This window comes from Pristis pectinata, chromosome 2 (assembly GCF_009764475.1).
Source record: "Pristis pectinata isolate sPriPec2 chromosome 2, sPriPec2.1.pri, whole genome shotgun sequence".
NCBI classification, from domain to species: Eukaryota; Metazoa; Chordata; class Chondrichthyes; order Rhinopristiformes; family Pristidae; genus Pristis; species Pristis pectinata.
Genome location: NC_067406.1, coordinates 131,838,809 through 131,851,770, shown reverse-complemented (window position 1 = coordinate 131,851,770; position 12,962 = coordinate 131,838,809). Strand labels below are relative to the sequence as shown.

The following is a 12,962-nucleotide window of genomic DNA, read 5'->3' as shown; positions in this document are numbered from 1 at the left end:
TAGGATAGATAAGTCACTGGGGCTGGATGGGATATATCCAAGGTTATCACAGAAAGCGAGTGAAGAGATTGCTGCACCTTTGGTGAAGATCTTTGCATCCTCACTGGCCACAGGAGTAGTGCCAGATGATTGGAGGGTGGCAAATGTTCCTTTGTTTAAGAAAGGGAGTAGGGATAACCCTGGGAATTACAGACCAGCGAGTCTTACTTCAGTGGCAGGCAAATTACTGGAGAAGATTTTGAGAGCTAGAATTTATGGGCATTTGGAGAAGCTTAGGCTGATTAGGGACAGTCAATATGGCTTTGTGAGGGGCAGGTTGTGCCTCATGAGCCTGATTGAATTCTTTGAGGATGTGACAAATCACATTGAAGGTAGAGCAGTGGATGTGGTGTACATGGATTTTAGTAAGGCATTTGATAAAGTTCCTCATGGAAGGCTCATTCAGAAAGTAAGGAGGCATTGGATCCAGGGAAACTTGGCTGTGTGGATTCAGAATTGGCTTGTCCAAAGACAGAGGGTGGTGGTAGATGGAGAGTATGCTGCCTGGAGGTCGGTGACCAGTGGTGTTCTGCAGGGATCTGTTCTGGGACCACTGCTCTTTGTGATTTTTATAAACGACTTGGATGAGGATGTGGAAGGATGGGTTAGTAAGTCTGTTGATACAAAGGTTGGTGGTGTTGTGGATTGTGTAGAAGGTTGGTGTAGATTACAACAGGATATTGATAGAATGCAGACCTGGGCTGAGAAGTGGCAGATGGAGTTCAACCCAGAAAAGTGTGAAGTGATACACTTCAGGAAATCAAATTTGAAGGCAGAATACAAGGTTAATGGCAGGACTCTTAGCAGTGTAGAGCAACAGAAGGATCTTGGGGTCCATGTTCATAGATCCCTCAAGGTTGCTGCGCACAGGTCAATAGGGTTGTTAAGAAGGCATATGGTGTGTTGGCCTTTATTAGTCAGGGTACTAAGTTTAAGAGCCCTGAGGTAATGTTGCAGCTCTGTAGAACTCTGGTTAGACCACACTTGGAGTATTATGTTCCGTTCTGGTCACCTCATTATAGGAAGGATGTGGAAGCTTTTGAGAGGGTGCAGAGGAGATTTACCAGGATGCTGCCTGGATTGGAGAGCATATCTTATAGGTTGAGTGAGCTAGGGCTTTTCTCTTTGGAGAGGAGGAGGATGAGAGGTGACTTGACAGGTCTACAAGGTGATATGAGGCATAGATTGAGTGGACAGTCAGACACTTTTTCCCCAGGGTGAAAATGGCTAACACAAGGGGGCATAATTTTAAGGTGATTGGAGGAAGGTACAAGGGGGAATGTCAGAGGCAAGTTAGTTTTTTTTTAAAACCAGAGTGGTGGGGGTGTGTGGAATGCATTGCTGGCAGAGGTTGTGGGGCAGATACATTAGGGACATTTGAGAGACACTTAGATAGCCACATGAATGATAAAGAAATGGAGAGCTACATGGGATTGAAGGGTTAGATATATATTAGAGCAGGATAAAATGTCGGCACAACATTGTGGGCCAAAGGGCCTATACTGTGCTATAATGTTCTATGTTCTATTCCATGTTCTGAAATGACTTTGTACTGACAAACCCTCCCATTTTTCTTTTCTGCTTCTCAGTCTAATTATAATTTTATACTCAATTATTGTTATTCCTTTTTGTCAGACCACTTATTGTGTAATTTATAGTAATTTTTATGTCTTGCACTGTACTGCTGCCGCAAAACAACAAATTTCACGACACGGTGATAATAAACTGGATTATTAAAAAAATCCATAATTTGTGCTCTCAAAACTTTCCCTATTCCAGCCAATGCAGTTCTAACTTTTCCAAGTCCCTTATTGCTAGTAATTAAATAACTGACTTGTTTAATTTTGCCCTCTGGATACAAGAGTATGCGCTAAGTTAAACAGTGATTCAGATGTGGTACTTGTGTGGCTGTGAATGGCTTGGCAAATCTCCATACCATACCTTACCTGTGTAAAATAAATCATCCAGTCTGGAGTACATTGGGAAACCATATCATATGGTGTTACCAAGTAGATTAGATGAAAGTAGTTATCAAGCACCAATCCCTCCAAGCCTTTCTTCAAATCCATGTTCAAAGTATCACAGTAAGCCAAGTCTATTGATCCTAGAAGGAAATCAATAAATATTGGTGAACCTACCCACTAAAGAGACTGAAACACTTACAACAGATCTAGTTGGTTATAATATAGTAAGTAATCTGTCCGGTGGGAAGTTCACTAAGTGTGCAGCACTTGTATGAAGAACACTTCACAAGAAGAGTTCACTATATTTTAATACCTACAGTTAATAAGATTTTGGTATTGGTATTGGTTTATTATTGTCATTTGTACCGAGGTACAGTGAAAAACTTGTCTTACAAACCGATCTTACAGGTCAATTCATTATACAGTGCAGTTACATTGAGTTAGTACAGAGTGCATTGATGTAGTACAGGTAAAAACAGTAACAGTACAGAGTAAAGTGTCACAGCTACAGAGAAAGTACAGTGCAATAAGGTGCAAGGTAACAACAAAGTAGATCGCGAGGTCATAGGTCTATCTCATTGTATAAGGGACCTGTTCAATAGCCTTATCACTGTGGGGTAGAAGCTCTCCTTAAGTCTGGTGGTACTCTTTATTAAACAAATCTACAGATGAAAATGAGTGCCTGGCTCACCTTTGTAGGTAGCAAGGCCCAGCTTTGTGACTTCCAGTTGACAGCACATCTCATCTTCACTACTCCTTGATCTTCGGCCCTTTATTAAACTTTTTTCCATCAATGGTTGAAGAGCTTGTTCTATCACCTCGAAAAGGCTTTTTTCTTTGAAGTGGTGTTGCCACTGCACACCAAGCAAAGTGCCTTCCATGAACTCAACAATTTTATCAAGTGTCTGGGCAACCTGCAGGGGGAGGGCAATACAGACTTAAGTGAAAGGTAAACCTGAGCTGACATTTTCTCCATAGCTGCCACAGAAAAAACACTTTTGAAGTATTAAAAACATTTAGCTAAATCATGTAACATACCAAAGTCCTTTCCTTGCTTCCTCACAGCTATTCCTCTTCATTCAAACAAATAGAGATGTCATGAGGAATTGCAGAGTGGAAAAAGTTGGTAAACTGCAACCTACAGGTTCACAATTTCCATATTTGTGCAGGAATCCTGAACAATGCACTACTTACAAAGGAAATGCTGGCAGTTCTGCATGGCACTGTTATTGCTCAAACACTTTATAGCTTTTATATGAATCTCCAGGCAACAATACATACCAACTATATTATTTCCCAATAGTCAATCTTTAATTATTAGTTGATCACTTGTAATGATTATATAATCATTCAACATACATTGAGTATACTGCATAATCAACTGCTGCAGTGACAGCTGTTCTGAGCAAAAGCAGCCTTTAGAAGATAATTAAACATTGAGGGTTTAAAAACACATTTGTCTGATATTCCTCATGATCTTAGATAATGAGATAAATTTCACTACTAAGATTTAACACTTCTGCTAAAATAGCAGAACAAGAACTTTGGAGAAGATACGCAAGTGATTTGTGCGCACGTAATCCATGGTATAAATACTGGACTTGTGCTTTTGTGTGATCACATCCAACCAGTTACAGCCCATTAGTTCAAGTGAACAGTGCCAATAAACTGTTACATTTTTATAGTATGTGATTATATACCTTTAGCCCAATAAGGGATAGCAGCAGATCTTTAATTCCTTTTTCACTGCCTTGTATAAGATTGCTATAGCAACACTCCATTGGTCTACTTATCAAGTCTGCAACCTGTAGACAAAGATGTGAAAGCATAATTTTAATCTGGTCAGTGTAGAACAGCAACTTGGGTGGGGGGGGGTGGTGGGTGGGCGTGGGAAGTGGCGGTGGTGAAAGATGAGGAGGAAAAGAGTTCTAGGATTTAGACAGAGCCAAGAAATAATACATTTCCAAGTCAGGATGGCGTGTGACTTGGAGGAAAATCTGAAGATGGTGGTTTTCCCAAGCACCTGAAGACTTCGTTAGTGGTTGCCAGTTTAGCAGGCACTGTCAGAATGGCCCTGGTGAGTGCAAGCTTTGTAAAGCTCAGTTTTTTTTAAAAACTCAGTTTCTTACTAAAATAAATGACTGTGCTGCACTCCTGTGGTCATTCTACATTCCTGATTTTCAATGCTTTGAAACTAAGTACAATATCCTTGATAGTGTTTGAAAATTACTCTTAGTATGAAATATTTCACTCCACCGCCAGGTAATGATCTTCTTCCATTTTTACATATCCACAGGTCAATTTTGTCTGTATGTTAGAAAATACACAAAAATCAATTGATATGGAACCATACCTCCATGGTATTGTAATTAATGGCATCAAAAGCATACAAGACTGATGAGAACAATTACTAAAAAGGGGGAGGGGGAGGGGGAGCGCACAAGAGAGGGAGCGAGACAACTAGTTCTGTCATTTGTCAGAATGGATATTACGCACGTCAGGCTTTTCAATATAATATTATGGCAGCTTGTTAGCATGTAGGGGTGTCCACAAGTTGGCCGTTTGTAACCCAGGGACAGCCAGTACTTTTCAAATCTAAGCCCCTTGAGATAAAGGCCAAATATTCTATTAGCATTTTTGCATAATTTTCTACCTGTGGACTACTACTCAGCAATTTATGCAGATGGGAACCCGAATCCTATTGTTATTGCATAACTCCAACTAGGTTAACATTCAGCAAATATTTGCCTCTCAGATTTCAAATGAACGACCTCATTTTTCCTCCCTGAATTCCAGCTGCAATATTCTACCCATTTGCTTCATCTTTTTTCACTTTGTAATTTCCTGTGACTCCAAATTTAGTATAATTTCCAAACTTGGATATACAATCTCTTACTGTTTTGTTTGTCATTAATGCATGCAATATCAGAGAACAAGTATTTCATCTTTGCTCATCTCCCAACCAATAACTGGATAGTTCTTTACACAATAGAGACCGCAGATGCTGGAAATCAGGAGCAACACACAAAATGCTGGAGGAACTCAGCGGGTCTGGCAGCATCTATGGAGAGAAATGAACAGTCGACATTTTGTGCCAAGACCCTTCATCAGGACTGGAAAGAAAGGGCAAAAGCCAGAATAAAGGGGGCGGGGGGGGGGGGGGGTGGTGAGGAGGAGGAGCACGAGCTGGTGGGTGATAGGTGAATCCAGGTGAGAGGGGGAAGGTACGGGGGGGGGGGGGGGGGGGGGGGGGGGGGGGGGGGGGGAGAAGAGAGATAGAGAGCGAGAAAGATGCGAGAAGCTGGGAGGTGATAGGTGGAAGCAGCAAAGGGCTTTCCTTCTCAGTTCCTCTGTCTCCACCGCATCTGTTCTCATGATGAGGCTTTCCATGCTAGGAAATCTGAGGGGTCCTTCTCCCTCCCCCCCCAGAAAGAGGGTTTCCCCCCACTGCTATCAATGTAGCCTTCATCTGCATCTCCACCATTTCTCGCACATCTGCCCCACCCCACCCCCCCCCAACATAATAGGGATAGGGTTTCCCCTTGTCCCCACCTACCACCACACAAGCCTCCGCATCCAACATATCATTCTCCACAACTTCTGCCATCTCCCATGGGATCCCACCTCCAGGCGCGTCTTCCCCTCCCCTCTCCGCAGGGATCACTCTCTCGGCGACTCCCTTGTCCACTTGTCCCTCCCCACCAATCCCTCTCCAGGCAGTTATCCCTGCAAACCGTCCCAAATGTTACACCCTTGCCCCTACACCTCCTCCCTCATCACTATTCAGGGCCCTAAAACAGTCCTTCCAGATGAGGCAGCACTTCACATGTGAATCCATCAGTGTCATTTATTGCATCCAGTGCGGCCTCCTCTACATTGGTGTGACCCGACACAGGCTGGGGGACTGCTTTGTCCAGCACCTTCACTCCGTCCGCCTTAGGATCTCCCAGTGGCCAGCCATTTTAATGCCACTTCCCATTCCCACACTGACTTGTCTGTCCATGGCCTCGTCTACTGCCAAGTGGAAGCCAGACACAGGGTGGAGAAACAACACCTCATATTTCATCTTGGTAGTCTCTGTTCCCCCCCCCCCCCACTTTGTTTTCCCTTATCCCTCTGGCCCTTTTACCCCTTCTCTTTCCCCTCTCCACCCTCACGACCTGCCCATCACCCACACCTTCCTCCCTCTGGCTCCCCACCTCCTTCCCTTTATTCCATGGTCTACTATCCTCTCCTAACAGATTCCATCTTCTTCAGCCCTTTGCCTCTTCCACCTATCACCTCCTGGCTTCTCACATCTTTCCCACTTTCCCTCCTTCCCCCTCTCACCTGGATTCACATATCACCTGCCAGCTTGTGCTCCACCCCCTCTCCCCACCCTTTTATTCTGGCTTCTGCCCTCTTTCTGATGGGTCTTGGCCCAAAACATTGACTGTTCATTTCTCTCCATAGATGCTGCCTGACCCACTGAGTTCCTCCAGCATCTTGTGTGTGTTGGCCAGTTCTCTACACCTCATAGACTACCTTCTAAGACAGAGAAAATGCATTATATTCAAGGAGGAGTGCTGGGTGGCAAATGTCAGGCTTCCTCTGAACTGAGTGAAACAGTACATTTTAGCTTAAATAAACTGAATATTTTCACCTGCTTCCAGCACATTAATCTTTGAACATAATTATAGATATAAAACAATAAGCAGCATCAGAAATAATCCCATTGAGTTTAGCAGTCATGTCTAATCTTAAAAAAAGACATTTTATTGTAATTAATGACATTACCAGCTTCTTATCCTGTTCTTGTGTTATCAGAATGCTCTCTCCTTCAGTATCAATACCTGCTCGGCCAGCTCTCCCAACCATCTGTTTGTACTGATTCCTTTTTAGAAAATCCCTGGCAACATAAGGAGATCTCAGAATAACCCTATGTTAAAAAAAAAGGAAGCACAAGTAAAGTCAGAAAAAAAAATTGGAGTATTAGGAATAGATCAACCCAACAGTGACTTTTTCCAAATAGCTGACTCTCCTCAGCAATGGCTTTAGGGTTTCATGTTTCACAGCCCATTGGCTCCCCTTTCCCCAACCTCTCACAATAAACATTGGACTAAATTTCAGACCTGATTTAAGTTTGGATTCAGAGCTTTTATTTTAATTCCACTGGAATTTGTGTGAAAGACGAAAGTCACTATTTTCTCCCCCACAAGCATGGAGATTATATTATCAACGATGCAGCTGTTGGGTGAGGCTGGTGAGTTTGCTTTCCTCGATAGATAAATGTATGTGCAGTAATAGAACAGGATGTTTCAGCGATGTGACTCCTTCACTAATGTATGGGCCTTACCAAGGGGATGCTCCTGCTCAATAATCCACAACCTCATCCTCCAGCAGAGAACACTGGCAACGTCTAAAGGACATATAAAGCAACTCCCTAATAAATACATTTTTTTCCTAGAAGCCTACAAAATGATAGCTTCCTTTGCAAACCAAATAATCCAACCCACACACTAACCATTACCAATCACCATTCGCCCCCATGTGCCTAGATCACAAAATAATCTATTGTATCCTGCTTTGCAAACCCCCCTATGCTGATGATAGCATATGGATGAATCCATGATACAATTACAGAAATGGCTCCTTGTCACAATATTTCCTTATGTGGCAGGCCACAAAGTACTCAAATTGCTGTCCAAATACACTTTCTTCAGGGAACTCTATTCAACTGGTCTAAATAATAGTTGAAAGTTTGCATCCTTTGGATTGCTATCCAACAACAATAACTATTCAACAGTGCAGCTAATGAAGCCAAGAATAATGCACACTACAATTTATTGATCAGATTGGGATACAACAGAAAGGGAGAAGAGTTTAGGCTAACATTTCAAGCCAAGTTTCATTCAACAATGAGAAACCCCCCATGGAACACTCACTGAAGTTCCTTTTAAGCGATGATCACAATTGATTATTTCAAGGTTACAATGGTGAAGAACTGATGAAGTCTCAGCAGTACAAGCAGCACACTTCAGTGTTCACAATAAGTGGATTTTATTCATTATCAAAATATTTGATCAATGGTCATTGATTTAAAACATTGCTCCTGTCTCCACAGAATGCTGCTTCATATGCTGAGTACTTCCAGCACATTTTTATTCATTTTACAGCATCTGCAATGTTTGAGACTAGAATGATCAAATTTTTTGAAAAATCAAAAAATCTGCAGATGCTGAAGAGCAATCACTTTTGACTAACATGTTCACCTATCCCTGCCATTTTCAATCCCATGAATAATCAAGGGTTCCTAGAGACCAGGCAATATAGATTGGATTAGGAGATCAAACATCTGCCCTGTCTTCTATTCCTCAGCATTTCATGCAAGATCCTCCCTCAAGAGATTGCCATTATGAGTACCAGAGGAGTCCAATTATGGGAGATGATTTCTGAGATAATCAACTTCAGACTGGAGATCATAATATTGCCAGAGTTACATGGCACCCACAGTGTTAGTCAAATTAATCCACAATCATGTTGTCAAGCTCTTATTAACGTGGCTCTAATGGATCTCCATTTCCTTTGATGCACATAACCTCCCTCCTGGCTTGCATCTCTCTGATGAGGACTTCAGTCTCCCTTGGTAGAAATCTGGGAGCTCACTCCCTCTCCCCTGCAGGTTCTCTCCTCCAGAGCAGATATTGTGTGCATTGCTGCCGCCCAAATGCCATAAGGTTCTTTTGATTTTTTATTTAGTGTTGAATTTACTGCAACTTCTCTTCCAGAATTCCAGCCTTGAAGTTGTTCGCTTCCACTGTCCCATCTCTTTTGCCTTCTCTCTGACAAAGTCTTTGACCTGAAATGTTGACTTTGTTTCTTTCTACAGATGCTGCCTGATCAGCTGAGGGGTTCCAGGATTTTCTGTTTTTTATGCCATAGGGAGTACACCTTTTTGGGTTGATGTGAACAGCAAGGTTCTATCAGGAAAAGCACAGATCCCACTATAGCAGGTCTTTCCAGATAACATCACCCTAATCCTGTTCCAAATTTCTTTTTAGCCTTTTTTTTTTTGAGGACATAAATGACTGTTGGCAATAAATATAACGACATTTGACAACTACACTTTAATTAAAACTCCAACTAACTCCAGCCTGAAGAATGGTTTCCCCTTAATTCCATTTACTTCAGCTTAACTGGTGGTTTTTTGGTATTGCACTTTGTAAATGACACTTTAATATGGGACACTCATTCTCACCACCTTTGCAATTCAGCTGCTTTTTCTATGGGTGTAAACCATCTTGGGGCCTGGTGCACATGGTGCTAATATGGGAAGATTGCACTGAAAAATTTGGAATTGATTGGTTGAACAAAGAACACAAGCAGTACTTGTGCTATAATTGCTCAGATGTGCTGTGCAAAAAAGATGCCCAGAGTAACAACTGTGATATCACTCTATAAAATTCAACTTGCATCAAAAAGTATAACAAGCAAATAACAAGCTATTTTAAAAGAAATACCAGGTATGGCAGTATTTAAGTATTTATGGTAAGTGATTTTTAAAAATTTCCATGTCCTCTAGTCATGGACCACAATACTGGGAGGCAACCCTCTGCTTTGATTCACATACACTCATCTGGCTGAATTGCAGTACATCCTTCTGATGCCATTCTTAAATTGCAAGTCTGATAAAATGGAAGAAAACCCACAAATGATGGTTCAGTAACGATTTAGCACTGACCTCCGAGCTGGCAGGTTAACACCAGCAGCAAGTGTCGACGTACAAGTTAGCAAGCAGAGTATTCCTGCAGAGTAGGCCTGTTCTATAACTTTTCTTTCATCATTCGTCAGCCCGCTGTGATGGTATGCTAATCCATATGGTACAGTTCCACGTAAAACAGGGCATATCATACCATTTCCGATATTTTTCAATTCCTCAATAAGAGCACACTTTTCTTTCTCCTTCACAGAAAGAAATGACCTGGGAAAAGCACATAATTCAGAGGATTAACAAAATAAGCACTTGAACATAACAGCAAATTAAGAATATAAATATGGCATTCAATGTTTTTGATTTACTACAGAATTTATATTTGGAAATACACAAGTCACAAAACAGAAACAAACTTTTTGTGGTTCACCCATGCCCAAATCATGCGAATCCAGTCCTATTTATACCTACCCATACTTCGCCAATATCCCTTCAACCCTTTCCTTTTATTGTTTTACTCTATCTAACACTGGAGTATTAACGTTGTCCCTATCTCAAACAATAACCAATGAGATAAATTTCATAGCCTTACAGCTCTTAGTGTAAAGACGTAATTATAACAGCTCTCTATTATTATAATAATGATTGATCCAATACCATTTTGGGTCTTTTTTTGCCAGTAATTGTTAGTGAGGATACTGGTTACCATCTATGTTCTTACTTGCTGGATTAGTGATTGCATTATTACTACTTTCAGGCAAGGTAATATATCAAGATGTATTTATACCAGAGCTGGTGTAAGATGATTCCTTCCAAATTGGAATTTGGAGAGAAGTTACGTGAAACCCATTTAAACACTAAATGGTTGAATCAGAGTAGAGATCGGAATTCAAAGCCAACAAGCCTGTTGTCTATTATTAATAATTTACTCACGTACGTGGTTGCTTGAAAATGCAACAAATGAAATTCCAAAATGTGAATGTGGAATAAGTGTGTGCATACTTGCTTAAATACTTGCAGAGCATCTTGCTCACATTTTCACAATTCTTTTTGGTCGGACAGAACAAAAGACAAGAATGCTTTGGGATAACTTCAGTCACAAGTGCAATAAGATGATCTGGATCAATCTTCTCCATTTCACTTGAATACTATGAGGAAAAACAAAACAGGAAGAAATTTTAACCTTATCCCCACAAATAACAATACATTCTGATAAATATCATAATTTTTCTTGATTGATTATTCTAGTTGCACTATTATAACAATATCGATAGTCTTGATAGCCTAATATTTGTTCATGTGGCTCAGTATCAAATTTTGCTTGAAGCACTTTGGAATGTTTTAACAAATTAATACGTATGCAGAAATACTCCCACAGCTATAAGTATCTAAATAGAAGTATACTGGTAACTTGCTTTAGAATTGCAGTTAGGTTATCAGCTTAGACATTGCTTTTTGGACAGCTGAATCACTTTGTATTGTACTTTACCTTGTAGTTCAATAGTCGAGCAAATGTAAAACTGTCTTCTGACTTGTTGTCCACTTTGTAAATACTATCACGAATTTTAACATATTCTTTTAATTGGATCTAAAAAAAAAATAATTTTACTGAAGTTTAAAATGAAAAAAAACACAATAAAAGAATGTCATTTACTTAACGTATCAGAACGTGCATCATGTTTCTGACATTTTTTTTGCTCAAAGGGGATATTAGTAATTGGAGTGAAAATTTTCTGCATATCAAACATCCCATTTCAGGAACAAGCACACCAAGATCAGGTATGCAACACAGCCAAACACAAAACAAAACTTCCTCTGCACCAGTAATTTCTGTCAGATTTATCTACAAGCCCTTGCTGCACTGGAGTCATGGAGCAATACAGCACAGGTACAGGCCCTTCAGCCCAACCAGTCTATGCCGACCATGATGCCCACCCATCTAGTCCCAATTTCCTGCGTTTGGCCCATATCCCCCTAAGCCCCGTCCCTCCATGTACCTATCCAAGTGCTTCCTAAATGATACTATTGTACCTGCCTCAACCACTTCCTCTGGCAGCTTGTTCCATATACTCAACACCCTGTGTGAAAAAGTTAACCCTTAAGTCCCTTTTAAGTCTTTCCCCCCTCACCCAAAATCTGCACCCTCTACTTTTGGACTCCTCTACCCTGGGGAAAGACTGCTACCATCCAACTTATCTGTGCCCCTCATGATTTTATGAACCTCTAAGATCACCCCTCATTCTCCTACACTGAGGAATACAGCCCCAGCCTGGCCAACCTTTCCCTATAGCTCAGGCCCTCTAGTCCTGGCAACATCCTTGTAAATATTTTCCCGCACTCGTTTCAGTTTAACGTCTTCCCTATGACAGAGTGACCAAAAAGGTTTACAGTACTCCAAGCGCAGCTTCACCAACAACTTATACAACTAGTATGATATTTTTAAATTTCTCACATCTATAAGTGTTGTATTGGCATTCACTACAAAAAGTGTAACACTATTGGATTGGGATTGCTCAATATCATTTCATAAAGTATCTTTATAGGTAGCTGACAGAGGAGATTTTCACCCCCTCATTCTAGTTAGGATTTGAACCTAAAAAAACCACTGAGAGGCCACAACCTGTGCATCGAGTTTTTTTTTTACTGATAATATTGTCACAAAAACTGAATAAAACATCTTAGCCACTGATGTTAATCAGGGCAAAATTTTCTATAAGACCGACTTAGTGATACTTTAATGATTCTAGAGTACTCTTTGCTGTACTCAATAAATTAAAATGCTATAGCTCAAGAAATACTCAGCCTAGTTAAAGGACGACAGATGCATATCCCATTTTCACAATTACAAAATGTACCTGGACTTTCCTTACAATATTTGCTTGGGAATTATCATTGGAATATTCATAAAAAAAGCTCAGATTGACTGTTGAAAGATCTACACTGCTATGAAACAAAATCATTAAATCAATTTTGCCATTTACTGTCTAGTTTTTCTTATTTCGTTGTCAAGCTAGTGAATCAGTAAATCCTGGGATACAGGTAATAGTAGGGAAAAAAACGGAGTAGCACTGATTTCCCCATTTAATTAATTTTAATTATCAAATGAAATACCAAGTAACAAAGAGCAGCTCATGTTTAAATGGCTCTTTAGTCAGAAAACAAAAGATTCTAGATTCAAGGAAGGAAGGGGCTTAGAGGGATATGAGCTGAATGCAGGAAATTGGGACTAGATGGCATGGGGCATCATGGTTGGCATGGACTGGTTGGGC

At 40.7% G+C, this 12,962-nt stretch overlaps 1 protein-coding gene across 2 annotated transcripts in view; it reads right to left on the bottom strand.

Moving 5' to 3' along the window:
- helq (helicase, POLQ like) overlaps positions 1-12,962 on the bottom strand; it is a 43,811-nt gene that overhangs the window by 10,135 nt on the left and 20,714 nt on the right. For both annotated transcript variants that reach the window (XM_052041262.1, XM_052041270.1), the window contains exons 7-13: positions 11,183-11,281; positions 10,696-10,841; positions 9,724-9,963; positions 6,780-6,921; positions 3,704-3,808; positions 2,695-2,917; positions 1,986-2,143 (exon numbers count right to left, since the gene is read on the bottom strand). In XM_052041262.1, coding sequence (XP_051897222.1) covers positions 1,986-2,143; positions 2,695-2,917; positions 3,704-3,808; positions 6,780-6,921; positions 9,724-9,963; positions 10,696-10,841; positions 11,183-11,281 — 1,113 coding nt within the window. The remainder of the gene's footprint in view (positions 1-1,985; positions 2,144-2,694; positions 2,918-3,703; positions 3,809-6,779; positions 6,922-9,723; positions 9,964-10,695; positions 10,842-11,182; positions 11,282-12,962) is intronic.